Source organism: Scyliorhinus canicula, chromosome 4, assembly GCF_902713615.1.
Source record: "Scyliorhinus canicula chromosome 4, sScyCan1.1, whole genome shotgun sequence".
NCBI classification, from domain to species: Eukaryota; Metazoa; Chordata; class Chondrichthyes; order Carcharhiniformes; family Scyliorhinidae; genus Scyliorhinus; species Scyliorhinus canicula.
In genome coordinates this window covers 117,093,296-117,117,766 of record NC_052149.1, presented here as the reverse complement: position 1 = coordinate 117,117,766, position 24,471 = coordinate 117,093,296, and the positions used below count along the sequence as shown (strand labels likewise).

Genomic DNA, 24,471 nt, shown 5'->3' with positions numbered 1-24,471 from the left:
GTATCCACTGTGTATACTATACTGTACTGGGTATGCGGTGATACTATCACTGGGTTCCATCTTATCAAGTAAGGTGTCCATCCATTTGGTATACTATACTAAATTGGGTCTACGGTAATGTGATCACTGGATTCCACTGTATCCAGGTAGTGGCTACAAGCTTGATTTAAAAATAGAAAAACAGTGAAAATAGTGATTCTGGTTGCACAGAGCAGTCATTTAAAAAATAAAAGATGTAAAAAAAGATTGAACGTTCTATTGCTGTAACCTTCTCCAGCCCTACAACCTGTCATCTTATAGCTTTGCCAATTCTGGCCTCTTGTACATCTCCACTTTTTATTCCATTATTTGAGGCTGCCTAGGTCTGAAGCTGTGGATGTCCCCTCCTATACCTCTCACTCTCTCTCTCCTGCCCTCTCCTCCCCATTCCTCCCCTCTCTCCTACCCCTCCCTCCTGCCCTCTCTGCTTCCCCTTCTCTCTTCCCCCTCTCCCCTTCCCTTCTCCCATCCCTCGTCCACCTCCCCTCCTTTCTCTCCACCCCTCTACCCTCTCTCCTCCCCCTCTCTCCTCTACCTTCCCACTCCCCTCTCCTCCCATTCTCTCCCCTCCTCCTCTCTCCCTTCTTCTCCTCCCTCCTCCCCCTTTCTTCACCCCTCTCTCCTTCCCACCCTCTCTCTCCTGCCCTCCTCCCCCTCTTGCGCCACACCCTCCTCCTCCTTTCTTCTCCCCTCTCTCTTCCACCTCTCTTCCCCCTCCCTTCCTCCTCTTCCCTCCCCTCTCTCATCCCCTCCTCCCCTCTCTCCCCCTCTCCTCCCCTACCTCTCTCTCCTCCCCATCTCCTCCCCATACCCCATCTCTCTTCCCCCTCTTTTCCTCCCCACCCCTCCCCTCTCTCCCCCTCTCCTCCCCTATCTCTTCCACCTCTCTCTTCCCCCTCTCTTCCTCCTCTCCCCTCTCCTCCCCTCCTCTCCCCTCTCCTCTCTTCCACCTCTCTCTTCCCCTCCCTCCTCTCTCCTCCCCTCCCCTCTCTCCCCCTCTCCTCCCCTACCCCTCTCTCATCCCCATCTCCTCCCCATACCTCCTCTCTTCCCCCTCTCTCCCCTTCCTCTCTCCTCCCCCTCTCCTTCTCCTCTCTCTCTCCTCCCCCTTCCTCCTCTCCCTCTCTTCTCCCCCTCTCCCTCTCTTCCTCCTCTCTCTCTTCTTCCCCTCTCACCTCTCCTTCTCTCCTCTCTCTCCTCCCCTATCTCTCCCCCCCTCTCCCCTCCTCCGCTCTCTCTCCTCTCCCTCTTTCCTCTCCTCCTATTCTCTCCTTCCGAGAACAAACAAAGAACAAAAAAAGTACAGCGCAGGAACAGGCCCTTCGGCCCTCCAAGCCCGTGCTGACCATGCTGCCTGACTAAACTACAATCTTCTACACTTCCTGGGTCCGTATCCCTCTATTCCCATCCTATTCATGTATTTGTCAAGATGCCCCTTAAATGTCACTATCATCGCTGCTTCCACTACCTCCTCCGATAGCGAGTTCCAGGCACCCACTACCCTCTGTGTAAAAAACTTGCCTCGTACATCTACTCTAAACCTTGCCCCTCGCACCTTAAATCTATGCCCCCTAGTAATTGACCCCTCTACCCTGGAGAAAAGCCTCTGAGTATCCACTCTGTCTATGCCCTTCATAATTTTGCAGACCTCTATCAGGTGGCCCCTCAACCTCCGTTGTTCCAGTGAAAGCAAACCGAGTTTATTCAACCGCTCCTCATAGCTAATGCCCTCCAGGCACCATCCTAGTAAATCTCTTCTGCACCCTCTCTAAAGCCTCCATATCCTTCTGGTAGTGTGGTGACCAGAATTGAACACTGTGCTCCAAATGTGGCCTAACTAAGGTTCTGTACAGCTGCAACATGACTTTCCAATTTTTATACTCAGTGCCCCGGCAAATGAAGGCAAACATGCTGTATGCCTTCTTGACTACCTTCTCCACCTGTGTTGCCCCTTTCAGTGACCTGTGGCCCTGTACACCTAGATCTCTCTGAATTTCAATACTCTTTAGGGTTCTACCATTCACTGTATATTCCCTACCTGCATTAGACCTTCTAAAATGCATTACCTCACATTTGTTCGGATTAAACTCCATCTGCCATCTCTCCACCCAAGTCTCCAAACGATCTAAATCCTGCTGTATCCTCTGACAGTCCTCATCGCTATCCGCAATTCCACCAACCTTTGTGTCGTCTGCAAACTTACTAATCAGACCAGTTACATTTTCCTCCAAATCATTTATATATACTACGAACAGCAACGGTCCCAGCACTGATCCCTGCGGAACACCACTAGTCACAGCCCTCCAATTAGAAAAGCACCCTTCCATTGCTACTCTCTGCCTTCTATGACCTAGCCAGTTCTGTATCCACCTTGCCAGCTCACCCCTGATCCCGTGTGACTTCACCTTTTGTATCAGTCTACCATGAGGGACCTTGTCAAAGGCCTTACTGAAGTCCATATAGACAACATCCACTGCCCTACCTGCATCAATCATCTTTGTGACCTCTTCGAAAAGTTAGTCTCAAGTTAGTGAGACACGACCTCCCCTTCACAAAACCATTCTGCCTCTCACTAATACGTCCATTTGCTTCCAAATGGGAGTAGATCCTGCTCAAAGAATTCTCTCCAGTAATTTCCCTACCACTGACGTAAGGCTCACCGGCCTGTAGTTCCATGGATTATCCTTGCTACCCTTCTTAAACAAAAAAACAACATTGGCTATTCTCCAGTCCTCCGTGACATCAACTGAAGTCAGTGAGGATTCAAAGATTTTTGTCAAGGCCTCAGCAATTTCCTCTCTAGCCTCCTTCAGTATTCTGGGGTAGATCCCATCAGGCCCTGGGGACTTATCTACCGTAATATTTTTCAAGACACCCAACACCTCGTCTTTTTAGATCTCAATGTGACCCGGGCTATCTACACACCCTTCTCCAGACTCAACATCCACCAATTCCTTCTCCTTCTCCCCCCACTCCTCCCCACCCTCTCCCCCCCCCCCCCCCCTCTCCTGCTTCTCCCCTTTCTCTCTCTCTCTCTTTCCCTCTCTCTCCATTTCTCCCTCTCCTTTTAAGATGTTCCCTAAAACCTCCAATTTTGACCAAGCTTTTGGTCATCTAACATGTTTTTTATGATAAAGATGCTATATAAATGCAAGTTATTGCAGCAGATAGATTAAGGCATCACTCCAAATATGTTTGGTGATACAGTGTCTGGTGAGGACCAGGACCATTGTACTATGTAACATGTAACAGATATAATTGTGCTGCTGACGTGCATCTCTATTTAAGGTCATGATGTGGAGATGCCGGCGTTGGACTGGGGTGAGCACAGTAAGAAGTCTTACAACACCAGGTTAAAGTCCAACAGGTTTGTTTCAAAAACGAGCTTTCGGAGCACGGCTCATTCACCTGAAGAAGGAGCCGTGCTCCGAAAGCTCGTGTTTGAAACAAACCTGTTGGACTTTAACCTGGTGTTGTAAGACTTCTTACTCTATTTAAGGTGACCTCCTTAAGGCCATACGGTTGAATTGTATTAAACGGGCACATTCTGAGGTATTTTACAGCCTGGTGAGCCTCATCATAGAATGTAATTTTCTGCAGATTGATAGCTGTTGGCTTGTATTTCCTTGGTTTCTCACCAAGATCAGAAAATTAGTAAAGATATTAGAGAACTGTTGAAAGCTCAACAGAACAAGACAAGACTCATCATGAGGAGTGACAGGATGCTGATTCTGGTTACCAATTCCTTCTTTTGGTTATTAAACAGATGATTACATTAATATTTCAAACAAGCCATGTGATTTGCAATGCACCACTACTGACGGAGAGAGGCAGTTAATGGTTCCTGCTCAGGATGGAACATCATGCCGGGACAGAACCTATCAGGGTGTCTGCATTACTGGCCAATGTGAGGTAAGGCTGATGTGTTTGGGTGAACTTCAAACCATTCATCAAATTTCTGTGCAGGAAATGAGCTTTCGATTGAAGTGAAAAAATGTCTGATAACAGAAGGTGGACGGTGTAGTACAATAGCAGGCAACAAATTCATTACGAAACATTCCCACATTAGATCTTGATTCTGAATAAATAACCCAGACATTATACTTGTGTGGAATAGGTTCATAGCAACAGGACTAGCCCATTCCACCCCTTGAGCACATTATATGGCACTCTGTTAAATTATGCCTGTTTTGTATTCCATCTCTATAGTAGTCATAGAGGAGTCTGGAAAGGAGATTCACAAAAAGGGTTCATTTCCAAAAGGAAAGTATTTGTAAGTAACAGTCCCAGTTGGGACTTCTGTACACCTCGGCTCTTGCCTGGACAGGCTTTTATGGCAATAAATTAACATCCCCCTCAGCGGGGGAGCTCATTCTCCACAAGGCTCATGGGGAGATTAATCGGGTGGGTCTCGTGGGGCCTATAACAATCTCCATTTACCTGCAGACTTCGCACAGACAGTGACCCAGCGGGGAATCGAACCTGGGACCCTGGCGCTGTGAAGCCACAGTGCTACCCACTTGTGCTACCTTGCTGCCCGTACGTAGGCCCCAACTATTTATTTATTCATGCCCTGGGTTACCTGATGGGGAGCTACATTTCCAAGCTTGCCAATAACTCTGAGATTGACTATAATGAGTAGTGCAGACGAGCATGAAATTACAAAACGCCGTTGATAGATTTAATGAGTGGCTGAAACTGTGCTAAATAGATTTCAACGCAGGTAAGTGTGAGACTGTTGATTTTGAGGGACTAAATGATAGATCCAAGTTATTTATGAGTGAGATGTTAGGAATACTGGAGGTCAAAAGAGATTTAGGGGTCTATATACACATCACTAAAATGCAGTTGCCAGCTGGAAACAAAATGAAAAATCCTAATGAAATGTTAGCCTTCAATTAGGATAAAGGAGAGGAAGTTTGCTGCAGCTGTGCCAAGCCCTGGTTAGACCACATCTGGATTACTGCATTGTGATTCATGTAGGAATCTCAGATATATGATTGTCTAGTACATGTATTTGGTGTAGTAATGATTAAAAGCCTGGGTTAGTGTGTGTATGTATCTACCGCAGTAGATGGGCAGACACTGTGGCCATAGAAGGAGTAATTAAAGCATTGTAAAAATGAGACCATCCTTATTTCAAACCATGCTTGTGTTTAAAAGAACACGCCCAATGAAATTTTGTTATGATTTCTGTGGAGTAGATAATTAGAGACATTGAGTGGGATTTACGGACGAACCTGCCGCTTGTTTTTCTGTGGCGGAGGTGGCCCGGCAGTTGGATTTGCTGATCCCGCTGTTGTCAATGGGATTTCCCATCGACTGCACCCCTCGTCGCCGGGAAACCCATGCGCCGTTGTAGGACCGGAAAATCCCACCCGGCGTGAACGGCTGGTAAATCCTGCCCATTGCGTTTAACCTTAAGTAATCAGGTCATGGGATTTGAGTGGGATAAGGATGATGTAATTAATGGAAGGAGCCTGCAGTCAGGTTTTGAGTCAGTGAGGCTGTGAACAGAACAGCAGCTTTTCCCAAATGCTGTGAAGTTAAACAGCAGTTTGACACAGGCAAGAATCTGCAGATTGTTTCCTGAAGGATCTCTCTCTCTCAAAGCAGTCTTCCCAAGCCATCTCTATACAGCAAGTATTCCTGTGTTTGCTAACTGCATTTAAAAGTGGGGTTTGACCTGAGATGGGTTTTGCTTCGTTGGAGATAAAGAAGATAGCAGTTCGCAGTGAAAGTGTTTCATTTTATTGTTAAGCATTGTTTAATTGAGAATTGTAAGCTATTTCTTTTATAATAAAATTAATACTGTGTTAATAATAAAGTTTGTTTTAATATACCATGGGCGTGATCTAATGGCCGCGTTGCGTCCGACTTGGGGCATGATATGCTTGGTAAATCCTGTGAGCCCGGCTTCCCACACCTTGTGAGATGTAATGAGATCTCGCAAGGTGTCGTGATCTGGATCCCACCCACAATGGGCTGGACCTAAATTTGCATAGTGCCACCTACATGCCAGCCTGGCACTGCCAGGGTGGCAAGCTGGTGCTGCCAGGGTGCCAGGCTGGCAGTGCCAAAGTGGAATTTTGCCTGCCTCATGGATCGGGCCCGCGGTTGTCCAGGCCTTATGAGGTGGGGCTCATGGACACCCCAACAGGCTAGGGGAGTACAGGGGTCTCATTGGGGGATCGAGAGATTGGTGCAAAATTGCGCTCCAATCTCTTCTTGCAATTTACCTTTCTCCAGTTATTGTGCTGTGGATATATCATTCTTTCCCTTTGATGTTACCCACCCTGGGGATCCAACTTTCAGAATATACCTGTTAGTTTCCTTCCCTCCACTTCCAAGTTGCCTTTTTTCCACCCCATTGTTTTCCCCTAGTCACATATGTAAGCACTTGCTTTTCTCACTGATATGCTAATTTGCATATCAAATTATCTTCAGGCAGCTGCCCTTATCAACTCCTTTTTAAATTTTATTTTTCCAAATTTCATTTTTTTATCTTAATTTTTCCCCAATTCTTAACACTTGTAAAATGCTGGATGAGTGGATGTCTCCCACAAAAAGCATTAGACACTCTTGATTAATAACTTTAGCTGTGATCTTTGAAACATAGAAAGCTATAAAATAGAAGCAAGAGTTGGCCATTTGGGCCTTCGAGCCTGCTCCGCCATTCACTATGATCATGGTTGATCATCCATTTAGTAACCTATTCCCGCTTTTCCCCCCATATTCTTTGATCCCTTTAGCCCCAAAAGTAATGTCAAACTCCTGCATTGCTAGCCCAGGACATACAACCCAGGAAGTAAATGGATAGAAAGCCAAGGCAGATCAGCTATAGTCTCATTGAACGATAGAACAGGTTTGGGGGACTGACTGACCTACTCCTGCTTCTATGTTTGCACCCTTGCCCAGCAAAAAAACTATCTCTGTCTTGGAAGCTTCAAAAAACTTTACCAAAAATCCACAGCCTTTCGGGGCAGATTTCTACCACCATTTCTTTGACAAAGTGCTTCCTGATTTCACTCCTAAACAATCTGGCTCTAATTTTAAAGACCGCTCCCTTCTTGTGCACTCCTCAATCAGAGGCAATAGTTTCTTTCTATCTACCCTATTGTATCCCTTTATTATTTTAAACACAACAATTGGATCACCCAACAACTATCTAAACTTAAGAGAATACAAACCAAGTTTATGTGGCCTGTCCTCCTACTTTAACTATTTTCTAAGTCCAGGTATGGTCCTGGTGGATCTGGACTCCACTCTCTAGGAGGCCAATATCTCCTCCTTGAGGTAGTGTGCCCAAAACTGAATGGTGTCGCCCAGATGGGGTATGAGCAAATAGCACTTCCTCTTTTCCGAATTCCAGAACCTTTGAGTTAAAGATCAACAATCTATTTGCCTTTTTAATTCGGGCTCCTGTGAGTGAATTCCCAAGGTGACACTCCAACTTGCCTACTAGGTTCACCAACCATCCAGCAGTTTTCTCACAGGGATAATGTCACAAATGCATCATTTCCTGGCCCACTGCTTTGAATCATAATGGCAGAGAAGGAGTGGAAGCAGTTTTGCCGTTCACCTGACCAAAGCTGACCCTCGAGGGGAGGAGGGCAATCATCCCCAATAACTGCAATGTGTCTTTCTTTGCAGCCTGTCGGTTGCGATGGTCTCTTGTACTCCTCTAAGAGGCTGGATAAATGTGGGCTCTGTGGCGGTGATGGCAGCACATGCTTCCGAATCTCAGGCAATTACCGACGAGGGATAACGCATTTAGGTAGGTGTGAGATCTAATTGTACGTTTTGCTCAAACTAATAGTTAATAGTTCAGTTAATAATGGAGGGGAAATGCTCCATAACCTCACAACGATATGTTTTCCATGACTGACTTGATAAGAGGTGATGCCATAGGCCAGCAGCAGCTCAGGGGCAATGAATGCAGCAACCTCTTGATATCAATTGTTGTTTTAAAGGTGGAAAGTTGGGGGTTGTGGCTTAACTGAATCAGAATGACAGCAACAACAATCTGCATTTAACATAAAAATTACCCAAGCTGCTTCACTGGAGGGTTATCCGGCAAACATTTTCACCTTGCCATGGAAGGAGATATTAGGACAGGTGACCAAAACCTTTGTGAAGGGGGTAGATTTTCAGGAGAATTTTAATGGAAGAGGGAAAGTTAGTGAGGCAGCGAGATTTAGAGAGGAGATTCCAAAGCTGAGATGGCTGGAGGCATAGGGCAGGATTCTCCTGTACCCGGCGGGGTTGGGAGGGGGGGGGGGGGGTCCCGGCGGGATGGAGTGGCATTAACCACTCCGGCGTCGGCCTGTCCCAAAAGGTGCGGAATCCTCCGCACCTTCAGGGGCTAGGCCGGTACCGGAGTGGTTTACGCCCCGCCGGCTGGCATGGAAGGCCTTTGGCGCCGTGCCAGCTGGAGCCGAAGAGACTCCGCCGGCCAGCGAGAGTCTGCGCATGTGCGGGAGCGTCAGCGGCTGCTGACGTCATCCCCGCGCATGCGCAGAGGGGGGTTCACCTACACGTTGGCCATCTCGGAGGCTGACACGTCCGATGCGTAGGAAAAGAGTGCCCCCACAGCACAGGCCCGCCCACGGATAGATGGGCCCTGATCACGGGCCAGGCCACCGTGGGGGCACCCCCTGGGTCCAGATCGCCCTACGCCCTCCCAAGTACCCCGGAGCCCACCCACGCCGCCAGGTCCCGCCGGTAAGGGACCTAGTCTGATCTACGCCAGCGTGACTGGTAAAGAACCAGCAGGACTTCGGCCCATCGCGGTCCAGAGAATCGCCGGGGGGGCCGCTGAGAGGGGTCACCGACCGGCGCGGTGCGATTCCCGTTCCCGCCAATTCTCCAGTGCCTGAGAATTCGGCGGACGGCGGGGGCAGGATTCACGCCATCCCCCGGCGATTCTCCGACCCGGCGGGAGGTCGGAGAATCCCGCCCGTTGTCACCATTGGTAATGTGGAAGGAATGGAGATGCAGAAGAGGCCAGTGTAACATGAACATATTACAAACCCTAATGGAACTATTTACCATTAAGTCACACACCAGGTGACAGGCTGAGCTTGTCGGAGATGCTTGAAGAAGCTTTTTGCAGGGGCTTGTCTGTAAAATTCAGACACTTAGACCAGTTTATTATTCAAACGTTTTAGCCAGGTGGGCTTATTTGCGAGATGACAAAGGACAACATAAGTTCACAATTCAATCCAAATTTATTTTAAAACAGTTATCCCTTAGTATGTCTTAAGATTCTTCATACTACCTGTGCCGATGAATTAGATCGTGCTGCGGATCCAATCATCCGAGTCTCAGTCATCTCAGGGCCTTCATCTATGAATGTGGGTCTCGCATGCTGCTTCGTGTTCATCCCGCGCAAACAGTGACCCAAGCCGGGAATCGAACCTTGGACCCTGACGCTGTGAAGCAATAGTACTAATTACTGTGCAACCGTAGACATTTCTAGATAGGGAATCATGTTTAATTTATGGGCAACACTTGCAGGCAGCCCCACCATCCCTGCATTAGGATGCGACTGAAATGATTTCTCGTTTGACGACCATCTCTCCCCTTGCTCGGTAGGTTATCTCTTCATTACGAACATTCCTGTTGGTGCTTCCGATATCCAAATAATTGAAAGGAGGAAAACGGAAAATATTTTAGGTAACTCCATTGAATTAGTCCAAACATTTCTTCACCCCTTTTTCACCCCTCACCTAATCCGCCCTTATTTTTGATGTGTATTGAATCACTACTCTCTTGTTTTAACCTTCTAAAGCTCTCGCAGATGAAGGTGGATACTTTTTCTTCAACGGGAACACAGCGATTGACAATCCTCGGAATTTCCGAGTAGCCGGGACAGTATTTAAGTATAGACGACCTGTAAATCCGCTGTCTGATGGCTTTGAATACATCATTGCTCAAGGGCCCACCAACCAAGGACTGAATGTTATGGTATGTAACTCCGATAACAGCAATAGGCTTAATAACTCCTGATGCATCATCCAGAACCTTGTGATCATTGAGGGACACAGGTCCTGTTAATACATACTTATAATCACTCGCTCTCATCAACAAAAAAGTGTAGGAGCTACAGTCGGTGATGTTTACACATGGGAAGGACATTAGTTTTTAAAAAATAAATTTAGAATATCCAATTCTTCTGGTTTCCAATGAAGGGGCAATTTAGCGTGGCCAATTCACCTACCCTGCACATCTTTTGGGCTGTGGCGGCGAGAATGTGCAAACTACATACAGACAGTGACCCGGGGCCCGGATCGAACCTGGGTCCTCAGCGCTGTGAGGCAGTGCAAACCACTGAGACACCGTGCCGTCCAAGGGAAGGACATTAGGTTACATGTAGAGGGAGGGTACTTTCTGTAATCCCTCTGGAAGGAAAGGATGCCATCTTGAAAGGATATATCCTTTCTCAGTCATGCTTTCTTTTGATAAGTACCTCTCCTGCTGTCCTCCAGAAGGCAAAACACCTTGCTGGCTTACAGTTCCAACTGACCGTCTTGCACTGTGCACCTCAAACAGCCAATTTGATAAAGCTATTTGGCTACAGATCACATCACAGCGAAGCAGTACCCTATCCCCGTGTGTTTTCTATCAATCACTGATATACAGCAGCCATCCTGGTCTTCCCACCCCAACCTCCACCCTCACTAATGTTAGGACATTGTGACCATTTGTAGCTCCTGTATTACTACCCCTATTGATGCCTCAGTGTGGACTAGGATACGAATCACTCAATCAAGGAGAGAGGCCATTCTGCTCATCCTGTCTGTGCCAGCTCTCTGAAAGAGCTATCCAATTAGTTACACGCCACTGCTCTTTCTCAAAAGTCCTGCAATCTTTCACCATCAGGTATTTACCAATTTTCTTTTGACAGTTATCATATGATCCATAATTTGCACTCAGTGGCACGGGACAGCACGCTCAGTAGACCTCGAAGAAAGCCGTGCTGAGAGCTAATGATCACTGTGGCGAGAACTTCAACTCTCTCAATGTGTAACTGATTTTAGCCTTGTTTCTGAGAGTTGAGTTACAGTGAAATTAACATGCTGCCTAAACAGCCAATCGTATTAAAGAAATTTCACAGATGCCAAACCAGGAAATGAGAAGGATTAACGAGCAATCCACTTAATTAAAGTTTCAGTGAGAGCAGATTAAAGATTAGGTTATACACATGAGGTAAGGTAGAAGTTGAAATACCACAAACAGACTTTAAAAAAATGAAAAACTTAGTTTAAAACGTCCAATAATTAATTAGAATGGAGATATTTACCAACATCCCTCTTTTCTTCAGGGTCAGGACTACTGTTCAGCAGTAGTTGTTACTCAGGTTTCAAGAATTATTAATGGGGATTCTAACAGCAGATTCAGAGTCCAAAAAGAGAAGTTGTGGTCAGTTGGGTAATTATAGTGAATTTGTAAGCATGTCATCAAAAACGCTGCAAATTCAAGGCCGTTTAATCTGCTTCCACCATGTTTTCAAACAGTGTATTACTGATTGACATAACTCGTGTGAAAAAATCTCTGACGCTTTTGCCAATTACCTTAAGTCTGTGTCCTTTGTTTTACCAATCCTTCTGCTACAGGAAACACTTCCATCAAAGCAATTCAAGATTTTGAGCACCTCTCTTAAATCTCCTCTTAACCTCTCTGCTTTGAAGGAAAACTACCCTAGCTTCTCTAGCCGCTTCACGTTAATGAAGTATCTTATCACTGGTACCATTTTAGTGGACTTCCTGCCCGTAACTCTAAGGCTTTGACATTTTAGTGGTGACCAGATACTCCAGCTGGGTGGGGGGGGGGTTTGAGTGTGATTCTCTGTCTCTCTAGTCTGTTGCTATCTTTCTCATTGTTCACTAGATTTTCTTGCTTTGTGCCATCTGTGAATTTTGAATTTATACGCTGCCTATCCAAGTCCACTTATTAATACACATCACAAAGCGCAGTGGTCTGAATACTGACTGCCGACTTACTGGAAAACCAACTGTTTTCCATTACTTTTGCTTTCTGTCTCTTAGTCAATTTCATTCATAAATTGTCCCTGTCCCTTCAAATCCATTTACTTCAATTTTGCTGACAAGACTATACCTTTTGAAAGTCCATATACACATCATCAACCACACTTCTTTCTTTTTTTTAATTTTTAAATTTTTATAAAATAAATTTAGAGTGCCCAATTCTTTTTTTCCCCCAATTAGCGGACAATTTAGCGTGGCCAGTCCACCTACCCTGCACATCTTTTTGGGTTGTGGGGATGAAACCCAAGCAGGCACAGGGAGAATGTGCAAACTTCACACAGGCAGTGATCCAGAGCTGGGATCGAACCCGGATCCTCAGCGGCATGAGACAGCAGTGCTAACCACTGCGCCACCATGCTGCCCTGTCCAACCATACTACTTTCATCAACTTTCCCTGATACTTCATGAAAGAACCCAATCTAGTGAGTCAAGTATGATTTACCTGCCCAGCAGGAATCATCAGCTCCTCAATGAATGATCTTTCAGAGTCATTGGATCCCTCTTCTTACTATTGGTAACCAAATCCTTTAAACTGATGTGCCACCGAGTCTATAGGTAAAGTAAGACTGTTTTTCAAACTGAACACAACAAACGTTACAGAGTAGACTTGACACAGATAGATGGAAATCTGCACATCTGTATGATATTGAGATAATGTTACCTGTTTTATTCTGACAATTTTTAAAAATGCTATCTTCCTAAATATGCCCTGAAAGTAAGGATGCTATATTGTAAAATGCTGTTTGACCTGACAACATTTCACAATGCCAGAAGTTTCAATATTTTGGAGGCTGCACCATTCTAATACTTTGGTTAATGGGCAAATCCTGGTTGCCTTTTGGATGAATGAAATGGAATGAACTCAAAGCTTCCAGTTCTGTTACAGAGAAATGTATAAATTCCAATTCATCCACGGGAAATTGTTTTCTAATTGATTCAGAATTAATACTTTTCATAGTACAGTCAAAAAACTAATCAGGATTAGCCGAGATGAGACTCCCTAGGTTATGAGGAATAGATTTCCATTGACCTGTATTGTGCATTTTGCCACACTTTGTTCGCTAAAGAGTGGAGAGTTGGTGCCTGGAAATTTCCCTGTGAACTTGCATTCCCACCTCTGTTTGAAGATATTTCTCGAGGTCTTATTACATGACCTTCAGCAACCAAACACCCCAAACCCACCATTGGTTAGGCAACATGCCATCCTTGTGGTATGTTGTCTTCCCACACCAATTGGAAAATAAATGGATTTCTCATTATCCAGTGATTCTTGATGGCAGTCAAGCAGCTTTTACCCATATCCAGTATTTTACTAACCAGTAAACAAAAGTGTTTTTTAAAATTAACAAAAAGAACAGTTTTTTACTGCCATGTTGATTTTTCTCCTGGGCGACAGTGTTTTGGAGATTAAACAGTAGTCAAGGACACTCCAGAGCAATCTTGGAGAGTTGGCTACCCTTCCATGAGCTGTTGATGATTTCTCCATGCAAAGTATTAGCTTGGTTCAATGGCAGCGCCCTCACTTCTGAATCAGGCGATAAGAACATTAAAAAAGTTGAGTTCAAGCTCTGTCCCCCAGGGTGGGCTCACAATCGAGACTGACCCTCCAGTAATCCTGCAGCATTGGAGGTGTTGTTTCTTTTCCGGATGACATTAAACACGGGCCCTGTTCATTTGCCATATTCAAATGTCAAGGGTCCTACAAGTGCTGTTCAAAGAGCAGGGGTGCACTCCAGGATTCTGGCCAACATTCAGTAACCAGGTTAACCCAACTAGATAAACTAACCATTTACCTTGTTGCCTTTTGTGAGAGTTTGTTCAAATTGTCTGCCTTGTTTGCAAGCATTATAACTGCAGCTCCTGGACTGTGAAGAGCAGTTGGATGTCCTGAGATTATCACCGGTGCTGTGAATCCCAGATCTGCCTTACTTTCTTTCTCTAACCAGAATTCTTATTTCTATTCAGCTTTGCAGTAGGTGGAATAGGAAATCTGTGCAATTCCCTGTATTCTGAAATGCAATAGAAATAAGGCACAGATGCGAGGGACATCGGTCTGTTATTAACAATGGAATCCATGGCAAAATGGAACATTCAAAACTTTGCATTTACTGTTGCACAGTGAAGAAATGTGAGTGCCCATCCTTGAATGGTGCAAGAGGTTTCCCCAAGTTAACACCATTCTTCAAAAAAAAAAATTTCTGAATGAATGAGTTCCTTCATAAAACCAAAAAACTCGACAAGTTCAAACTTCTGAATTTACACATTATCAATGTTACTGCCAAATTTATGTTGTTCTCCCCCCCCACCCACTCCCCCTCCCCCACATTGTCAAATGAACTGCTCCACTGGGCTGCTGATCCATAACATCAAAAACTGAAGAGACTGCTTGTGAGGAGCACGGCTAAGATGGAGCGTGGTAGCTAAGAGAGATATCCACCTGGTAAAAAGCTTAAAGAGGACCAATAATGGACAGTGAAATGCTCTCAATGCAAAAATCCTTTCTCCTGCATTACCTTGCCGAGGTTTAGCTACTTCTTTTTCTCCCACTTGAGTTGAGAAATCCTGATTTGAATTAAATGTCCCAATCTCCCCTCATCCTGGGATGCTCTCAGTTGGTGCCAGCGTGCAGATTAAAAAAGAAAGAATATCCATACATTCACTCTGCCTGCCAAAATCCTGAAGTGGCCAATCCTAGCAGAACTGTGGTAGTGCCTGCACCACACAGATGGCAGCTGTTCAAAATGAAGGCCCATCGCTGTCTTTTGAAAGACAATTAGACGTAGGGAATAAATGGCGGCCTTCTCTGCCTCGAGAATGAATATTGAAAAAAATGAAGCATGAAGCTGCCATTCATTTGCTATTTTGGTGAAGGCTGAGCCCCATAAAAGATACTGGTTAGAATGAGCTGCAGATCTATAATGGTACCTGGGAATGAAATGGGAGGAATTCCTTGTTCAGTTAGTGCAGGACCTCACTTCCACCCACTCACTTCTAATGGCAGCTTGAGGCAGTTGTCTAATTTGGCCTTAAGTCAGAACAGGGAGAAAAGCTTTTTTTTAACACTTCATATTTACAATGCTTACCGGAAACAAAGGATGGATACACTTTGTGTTGAAAGTACTTCCTTGTGTAGTACCTAGCCCCCTAAAATAGGCTCCAATATTTCAAGAGCAGCTTTTGGAAAGTTTTGAATGTTGCCTTTGCTACTGAAGAGCTAATGTGCAATGTGAATCCAGCATTAACTCTTGGATTGTGCTTCTGACAACAATCTCTTCATCTTATGATGTTATAGGTCAGCAGCCCTGAGGAGCAGTTCATTTGACAGGAGGGGAGCAACATCAGTTTTGGCAATAAAATTTAAGGTATATATTGAGGATTTTGAACATATAAGTTTCTGATTATCTTATTACTGTCATTGCTGGGCATAATATCTTGGGTATTATTCTTGTTTTTTTGTGTGAATTCATTTTTTAAAGTGAATTTTCATGTTATTGTGTTAACCAGACTCCTGTTTCAACAGGCAAAATATCTTGATAGTCGATATCCAGTACATCCTTCAAGCCTGATACATTCAAAACAGATTTGCTGTGATGAAAAAATGGTTTATTTTGCTTTATAAGGCGCTTTATTAAATATTTCCTCCCTGATGGTTGATATCAGAACAAATTCAAACAAAAACCTGCAGGATCCTGGGCTTTATAAACAGAGACATATAATAAAAAAGTAAGGAGGGTGTTACAACCCCCTCAGGGGCCAAGCACTATGTTGTATTCGATTCCCCTCCGACACAATGGAGTATGAATTCCCCCGTTAATTGAGGGGGCAGAGCCTCTTCCCTGAGTGGGAGGAGCTTCACAGTATATAAACCCCGGTCTGGATGCAGGTCGAGGGATCCCACCAGGGTGAGGAGTTGTAGTACCTGTGGTTATTGTATATAGTGTAAATAAACCTTGTTCTTATCCAACCTACTGTGCGTTCCACAAAGTCTCTTCCTTCGGCTACTTCTTTGGCGACGAGGAAAAAGTTGGGCTGCCGCAGCCATTGGGCACAAACCCGCTTTGTCTAGGCCTGGAAATGCGTCTGTCCGGAGCAGAACACTGGCGCTTATCGGTAAGCTGGAGCTGTTTGACACTGATGCCGACGTTTGGGTCCAATACGTGGAGCTAGTGCAACTTTTTTTTGTACCAACACCATCATGGGCGATGACCAACAGACGGTGGTCCGACCTATGTGCTGATTAAAAGCCTCGCGTATCTGGACAGGCCAGACACGCTGCCATTCGTGACATGGCTGAGAGGCATTGAACCCGCAGCCCCCAATCATAGCGATTCCACGTGGCCTCACAGGCCCCGACTGAATCCAATGGGGAATTTATGGTATGCCTATGGATGCTCGCCACGCTTTGCTAATGTGGGACCGCCTTGGCTGAGTCCCTGCGGGACTGTTTTGTCTGCGGGCTACAGGACAATGACGATTCCCCTGACTCTCCAGAGAGCAATGGACATCAGACTCTCCAGGTAGAGTGCCAAGTGCGGCCTCCAGGAACTTCAGGTCGTAGTGGTCCTCACCATCGGACATCGGAATGACCACTGGCCGGCCGGAACCGAAAGTGAACAGCCACAGGCGCCGTGGCCGTTGCTGTGACTAATCCAGGAGCAACCGCGGAGCCTTTCCCAACCCGACATTCCAAGATGATGGCTGCCACAGTCAAGCGGCATGCCATCTCCGGTAGCGAGGCTCCTGGAGATTAAGTGGGAACCCGGTTCTCCAGCAGCCGACCAGCCTACCCCCACACCCCGAGGGGCCGGACATGCTACGTATATGACCTAAAGACGTAAGACAGTCCACTGCCACTATCAGGACCGCACCTATCCGGGTCACACTCCAAGTAAATGGCTATCTCACCGCAATGGAGCTCGACACCGGAGCGGTGGTCTCGATAATCAGCTGTCTGATGTTCGCCGCAATCTGGACTGGTCTCCAAATGTTGGAACTTCGGGACACGGGAACCAGGTTGGCTACTTACACCGGGGAGCCTTTGGCCTGAGAGGGCACCACCCTGGTGCCCGCAAGTGTACGAGGACTAATCGGCATGTTTACCATAGGTGGTGGTCCGCATCGACAGGCCCAACTTGCTGGGCTGCAATCGGTTCCTTCTGTGGCTTCTTCCCGGGCTCATCCAGCATCCCCCCTGGTCCGGCACCACCTCCTTCTCCTCACGCGAGTCCGCATGTTTCTCCTCCACCTTCAGCATGTCACCCCACTGCTGTGCCAGGTTGTGGAGGGCACAGGTTGTGGAGGGCACTGCGACACCCCCTGAGGGGTGTATGCAGTGCACCACTAGAGCGGCCCAAGCATCGGAACTGCATTTTGAGCAATCCGATGTACAGCTCAATGACAGCAAGGGTGGCAACATGGGCCTCGTTATATTGGGTCTCCACATGGGCTCCTGCCTCCGCACTGGTATCATCAACCAGGACCCTTATCCCCCAAGAGCCAACTCATCATTCTGGGGTGGTCCTCGAAGACCCGGGGATCTCTAAGTGTCCCAGGATGTAGCTTCCTTGACAGCATGCACACACATGTATGATCTGGAGGTGGTGGTCACACACGGGTTGAACATTCAAGGAGGGGAACCCCTTCCTGTTAATGAAGGGCACTCCCTGATGACCCAGTGTGCAAGGTGGCATGCATGCCATCAAACATCCCGCTGGACCTGGGGCATCCCGGCGATGACAGGGAATCCTGCAGCCTGGGCATCTTGGTGGGCCTGGTCCAGCTCAAAGGTGATGTAGTCTGCTGGCAGGGTGTAGAGGACATCTGTGACCTCACATATGTACTTATGGGCTGTAGCTTGTGATATGCCGCCCAAGTCACTGCTTGAGCCCTGGAAAGAATCGGTTGCATAAAAGTTTAGGACTGTGGTGACCTTCAGGAGTGAGGGTCTTCCTCATCCATGGGGTGCCAAGTCTACGAGAACGTAGCACAGGCGCTGCCCTGTCCCTTTGTTGAGACAGAGGGCTGGATTCTCTGTCTGGGAGATTATGTGCTAACGCCAGTGTGGGAATAGTGGTGTTTTACGCCCCAAATAACGGTGCAAAATCTCCACCAATCGTCCATCTGGTGAGGGGCTAGCAGGCGCACAGCATAAAGCCCCCAGCTCTAGCTTCGGATATGGCTGGAGAAAGCAACATGCCGCCGGCCGTGCTCGGACCCGGACTGCCAAATAGTGCTCCCCTTTGGCCAGGCTCGCCACCCCTGGACCAGCCCCCACTAGAGCCCCCAACCCCCGCCAAAGCCCCCGCTGCCCACAGATTGGCTCCGCCCCCCACCCCGGTTGTGGCGCCGCTGGACTTCGTCCACAGCTGCCATGCTGGGTTCCCAAAAAAAAATAGCACGTGCGCCCCACGCCGGAAGGAACTCGGCCCATCGGGGACGGAGCATCGGAGGAGGGCCTCAGGTAACGTCCCGAGGCTGTCCATACAGCATGTGGCAAGGAGGAGGAGCATCGCAAATGCGGTTCTGCCCCCAATTTCGGCACCAACATGGATGCTCCAGCCAATCGGCGGATGCGTGTTCGGCGTCGGAGACAGGAGAATCCCGCCCAGAGTCTCCTGCGGCACGTAATTGTGACAAAAATCCCCTCATCCCTACACTCAGGCCCAGGGGTGACCCCTGACCTGGAGGGCTTCAGGCCCCCCGACCAAGCCCAACCTCCCTTAGGGGTCCCCTAACCTCCCCCTCCCCGAGCACTGGGGCAGCAGTGCCCTGGAGCTGCATACCTGAAAATGGAAATGGCTACTCACCTCCTCAGTTCCTCTCAGCGGCCCTTGTGCCTGCTTCACATTTTTTAAAAGGGGTACTAAACAATGCCCATGTGATTTCTCACTGGGGAGCTCGTTAATTCCTGGGAGGCATTACATTCAACTTCAATCTTGCTCAGGAGATGGAAATGAATGCAATTTGGGTTAATGATATGCTCGCCATATTTGGGTGAGATCCAGAACTCACCATTGGAAGCGAGCCGGTTAGATAGCAAACTGATATGCGTCCGGCACGAATCTCGATTTTAACATTTCCAGCTATTGAACTGGCATGCCCAGATCCGCGCCGGGTGCAAAACGGTGATTAAATCACTCCCTTAGTTTCCCCAGCTCTTCCTGGCTGAAGACAGATAGAAAAAACTTTCTTGATTTCAGGACATCCCATAGGGTCTCCAAAGCCAATGAAATATATTTGAAGTACATCACTGTTGTAATGTAGGCAACATGGTAACCAAATTGTTTACACCAAGGTTTCACAAACACCAGTAGATAATGACCAAATCACCTACTATAGCGAGATAGGTTGAAGCATAAATATTGGTCAAGACCGATCGAGGAGAACTCCACTCCTCTTCTTCGAAATAGTGCCATTGTATCCTTTATGTCCAATGGTTTGACATCTCATCTGAAAGCTGGAACCTTATACTTTGTAGCACTCCCTTGGTGGCGGACAGGGCTCTCAAACTGAACTTTGAGCTCAAGACCCGAGAGTGGAACTTGACCCTATAATCTTTTGACCCAGAAGCAGGAGACTCTGGGCTACCGCTGGGTCACAGCTGATAGTTATGGATCATTTAATGTCCTATAGAACAGCATAATTTTTCCACGCCGCTGTTCAGTTTCTGTGGGTGAATTGATGTGATGGTGGCAAAGTGACCAATGGATTTATGGAATTGGGTTTGACCATTCTGTTAAGAGTTTTTTTGACAATATAACTCGTGGGCCTATTAAGGGGAAACCAATGGATATAGTGTATTTGGGTTTTCAAAAAGCAGTCACAAAGAGACTAGAGTATAAGAGAATAGAAAACTTACTACAATTATAGAAGGGTATTAATGATGCCTACCTGGAGTACCGAATACACTTTTGGGCTCCTTATGTTCTTAACAACAAAGGCAGGGAAAGTAAATAACATTTCCATTTGTTTAACACCTTTCTCACACCTCAGGACAGGGAATGAGAAACAGCTTGACAAGCTCTTAACATCGTCTGCTTCAACCTTTTTCATGCTTCTCTGATTTATCAGTATCGCTATGGTCACTTTTACTCTGACTTTTCTTCATTTGTTCGTTCCAAGCTCCATACTCTTTACTTCACTTCAATCAAGACTCATTGTGCAATCTTCTAGTCTTGCTCATTGTTGCAGTGTTCGTTGAATATCGAGGAGCATTTTTCCCTCCACCTTTCTATCCTTGCTCTTACCACCTATGGACTAAATCTTTCTATCAACTAACCACCACTTGATTTACCTCTTCAGCTCTCCAACTTCTGCTAGACTTGCTAAGACCCAGCATCATTGAATCGCAATCCTTCTGCTTAGGTTCAGATCAAGAATAATATTCAAACAGAAAATGGAAAATTTATACTGAGGTGCTTTTGTTGCTCTGTGGTTCTGATTACTTCCCTTTCTGCTAAAACAGTATTACAACCTCAATGGGAAGATGCCGCACGTAACATATGAGTACACAATCCCACGGCCACCCGTGCTCAAGCCTGCGCCTCCCGTTGAGAGTCCGTTCTACTTCAGCGTCCCTGAAACAAAGTATGAAGACAGTGTCACCAACTGGCATCGAATCAAACTCCACCCAGGCCCTAATGGTGAGACATTGCTTCCGAATGATGCAGCCATCCAAAGTGTTTACAGCAGCCATAATGAGATTGCAGGGTCAGACTGTAACAATGATGTCAGCTTCACCTCTGACCTGGAGTTGGGGGATGGGAATGCCATACTTGACAAATCAGACAATCAGTACTGGGAGCTCTGTCCTTCAAATAATCTCCCTGACAGTTCTGCATTTTACAAGTCTCATGAAGCCATGTGAACTGAAAAGTTCAGGAACAAAGGTTCAAAATCAGGCTGCAAACTTCTGCAATTTGATGTTTGTTTATCTTTGTGTGTGAAAAACTTGCTCCTCTAAACCGTTCCTGTGTTTCCCTGAATTCTAGTATTAACCTCTTATGTTAACCTTCTGATTCAGAGGCGTGAGTGTCATCACTGAGAATTGGGTAGCAGGGCTCTGAACATTAAGACTAGGAAGAGGGCATTCAGCTTCTCAAGCCTGTTCAACCAGATCATGGTTAATCTGTACCCCAACTCCAATTACCTGTCTTTTCTTCGTATTCCTGAGTACATTTACCCAGAAAAAATCTAGTGATCTTGTTGTTGAAATTTTTACTTTCTCATCATTTCACCCATTCCCACATTCTGTTACCTACCCGCTGTCCTTCCAAGGGAAACCATCACCTTCTATCATTCGCATTGTTTTCTGTCCACTATTCTAATCCACTCATGGATTGAATATTGTGAGCAGTTTTGGGCCCCATATCTAATGAAGGATGTGCTGGCCTTGGAGGGGGTTCAGAAGAACGATCCCGGGAATGAAGGGCTTGTCATCACACACCCCCACGCCCAACCCCCACCCCACACCATTCACTCCCTTTTAATTTTCTTTCACAGGTTGTGGGCATCACAGGCTAGGCCAGCATTTATTGCCCATCGCCTTCTTGAATCTCTGCAGTCCATGTGGTGTAGGTACACCCACAGTGCTGTTAGGGAGGGAGTTACAGGATTTTGACCCAAGAGACAATGAAAGAACGGAGATTTAGTTCCTCCTAACACAGCATTGCCTTGTGGAGATAGCGGCAGAGTTAATGCTTCGAGTCCACACGACTCTTCTTCACAGCAAAACATCAACTCTGTTTTTCTTTCCACAGATGCTGCCAGACCTGTTGAGTTCTACCAGCATTTTCTGTTTTCATTTGATCTCTAAACCTTCTGATACAGAGACGCGATTCTTATCACTGAGTCATGGCTGACACATCATAAGTGGAAAATTATTTTTAATTGAATTAGAACACTCCAAATAGATGTTAGTGTCCACCCGCTGCACCTCTGGAACATTGCCTGAATTCACCACTGTCTCAGCTCACCTGCAGCGGAAACCCTCATTCATGCCTTTGTCACCTCCTAGACTTGACTATTCCGATGCACTCATGGCTGCATGACCTCCCATATTCTCTGTAAACTTGAGGTCATCCAAAACCTATTCTCCTATTACCCCTGTGCTTGTTGATCTACATTATCTCCCAGTCAAGCAATGTCTTGATTTTAAAATTCTCATCCTTGTTTTCAAATCCCTCCATGGCCACACCCCTCCCTCTTTCTACAATCTTCCTCTGTGCCACAATACTCTGAGATAGCTGTGCTGCATAAATTCTGGCCTAGTGTGCATCCCTGATTTTAATTTCTCCACCAGTGTGGCAGTGTCTTCAGTTGCCTAGGCCCCAAGCACTGCTCCACCATATCTGGCTTTGCTCCTTTCAGGCACGTCTTTGCCCAAGCTTTTGGTCACCTGCCTAGCATCTCCTCTGGTGGCTCAGTGTCATGCTTTGTTTTAGAAAGTAGAGGGGTTTTATATGCTGTTGCTAAAAGAAAATTGTCCATCTGGTGGAAAATGTAGGAGCAGCCAGATGATGGGAAGAATGGAAAACAGAAGTGGGCCTGGATGTGAGCAGGCAAAGAATCAAGGCCAGGCAGGGGGCTGGTTAGGGGCGGGATTGAACAGTGCAAGTTTCCAGTTTAAGTGGGTTGTATCTGTTGAGGTGGCTATGCAATTGGCTGGTGCAGTTTGAGTTGGCAGGCTGTGCATGCTATGTGGCTGTCTTCTGTGTGTGAACAATGTTTAATAATGCGGCCAGGTTGTACAGTCTGGGAAGGTTGAGAGATGGTTCTCCTCAGAAGGGGGATTAAAACGTATTGAATTTGCCAGTCACTGAAGCTTGTCACATATAAGTGCAATTGTCGGGGTTGTATGTATGTATAACTCAATTTCCTCCTTTGGAGTCGCATGTACACAGATTTCCTGCCGTTAAGGACATTAGTGAGCCAGATGGGTATTTATGACAATCGATGATGATTTCAAGGCCTCCATTAGGTTTGGTGGATTGGCCATGATAAATTGCCCGTAGTGTTCAAAATTGCCCTTAGTGTTGGGTGGGGTTACTGGGTTATGGGGATAGGGTGGAGGTGTTGACCTTGGTTAGGGTGCTCTTTCCAAGAGCCGGTGCAGACTCGATGGGCCGAATGGCCTCCTTCTGCACTGTAAATTCTATGATAATCTATGATAATTACCGAGACTCGCTTTGATTTCCAGATTTATTAATTGAATTAAAGTTTTACCAGCTGCAACTGTAGGATTTGAACCTGTGACCCCAGAGCATTTTTCTGGGTCTCTGGTACAATTACATTACCACTAGGGCACCATCTCACCAAAACTTGGTGTTGTGGAGTGGTAGTTTGGAAGTTCATTATCTCCAATGCCTCTCTGTGGAAGTGGAAGAAAGGTGCCTTCTTTTGGGAAGGAACAATCAGAGTAAGAACCCTGTGATTTGATCCTCCCACCAAGCCCCAAATATTTGACTCACAGAGTTATGGAACCATTGTTGGCAGATGGAGTTAAGATACAGATCAGCCACAGTATAATAAGATAATGGTGTTAGGTTGAGGCACGAAATGGCCTACTTCTGCTCCTACCTTTTTTCCATATGTCAGATTCACTCTTGGAAGAGTTGAAGGATTTGGGTAACCTTCTGAATAAACACAATTCTAATCCAATGTTTCTTTCACAGCCCTTCAGTCCAACGTGATCAGTCTGAGTCCAACACCATGGAACACAACAAGCACTTTGCACCACCCCCGTTTGCACAATAACTTCAGAAGTACTTCCCAGCAGAGCAGTCTGAGAATGTTATGTAGGAACAGCTCTCTGAATGCAGCTCTTCCCATCCTGTGTACAGAACTGCAGGCCAACATGTCAGCCAAGCTCAGGACTGAGAACTTCACCAGTTACTCAAACATGGGTCTCGACAGCCAGCAACTTGAAGAACCAAATCAGGGCAGCGTACTTGAACAGCTTCAAACGGACTCGGAGCCTGGAATAAACACTGGAGGCGGGGAGAGATTTAGCTATAGCCTGTTAACGGATTCAATATACCCACTTTCCAATTCCACCTCATTCCACTTTTTAAACTTAGTTAATAACCACAGGACGGAGTCTATTCAGTCGCCAGATGCTGAAAGGTAAGGTTTAACTCTGACTTTATTTCTTGAATGTGTTCCAATTCACTCTTGTGTAACAGTCCTAGAAGTAATTTCCATGTTTTGTAATGATATACAGAGACTACAATCCTAATTCCCGCTCACAACAAAGAAGGCAGCAGGCCGATTTAGGGCAGTACACATGAGGGGGCAGATTATAATTCTTGACCCTATTTTAATGGTCTTTGAGAAATTGTGCAGAGTTTCCCATCAGCAGATCAATTAAGGAGGGAATGTCCCT

General features: G+C 46.2%; 1 protein-coding gene across 2 annotated transcripts in view; it reads left to right on the top strand.

The window, feature by feature from the left end:
• si:ch211-267e7.3 (ADAMTS-like protein 2) overlaps positions 1 to 24,471 on the top strand; it is a 190,088-nt gene that overhangs the window by 50,585 nt on the left and 115,032 nt on the right. For both annotated transcript variants that reach the window (XM_038795019.1, XM_038795020.1), the window contains exons 5-10: positions 3,806 to 3,951; positions 7,693 to 7,816; positions 9,637 to 9,717; positions 9,833 to 10,008; positions 20,554 to 20,731; positions 23,762 to 24,212. In XM_038795019.1, coding sequence (XP_038650947.1) covers positions 3,806 to 3,951; positions 7,693 to 7,816; positions 9,637 to 9,717; positions 9,833 to 10,008; positions 20,554 to 20,731; positions 23,762 to 24,212 — 1,156 coding nt within the window. The remainder of the gene's footprint in view (positions 1 to 3,805; positions 3,952 to 7,692; positions 7,817 to 9,636; positions 9,718 to 9,832; positions 10,009 to 20,553; positions 20,732 to 23,761; positions 24,213 to 24,471) is intronic.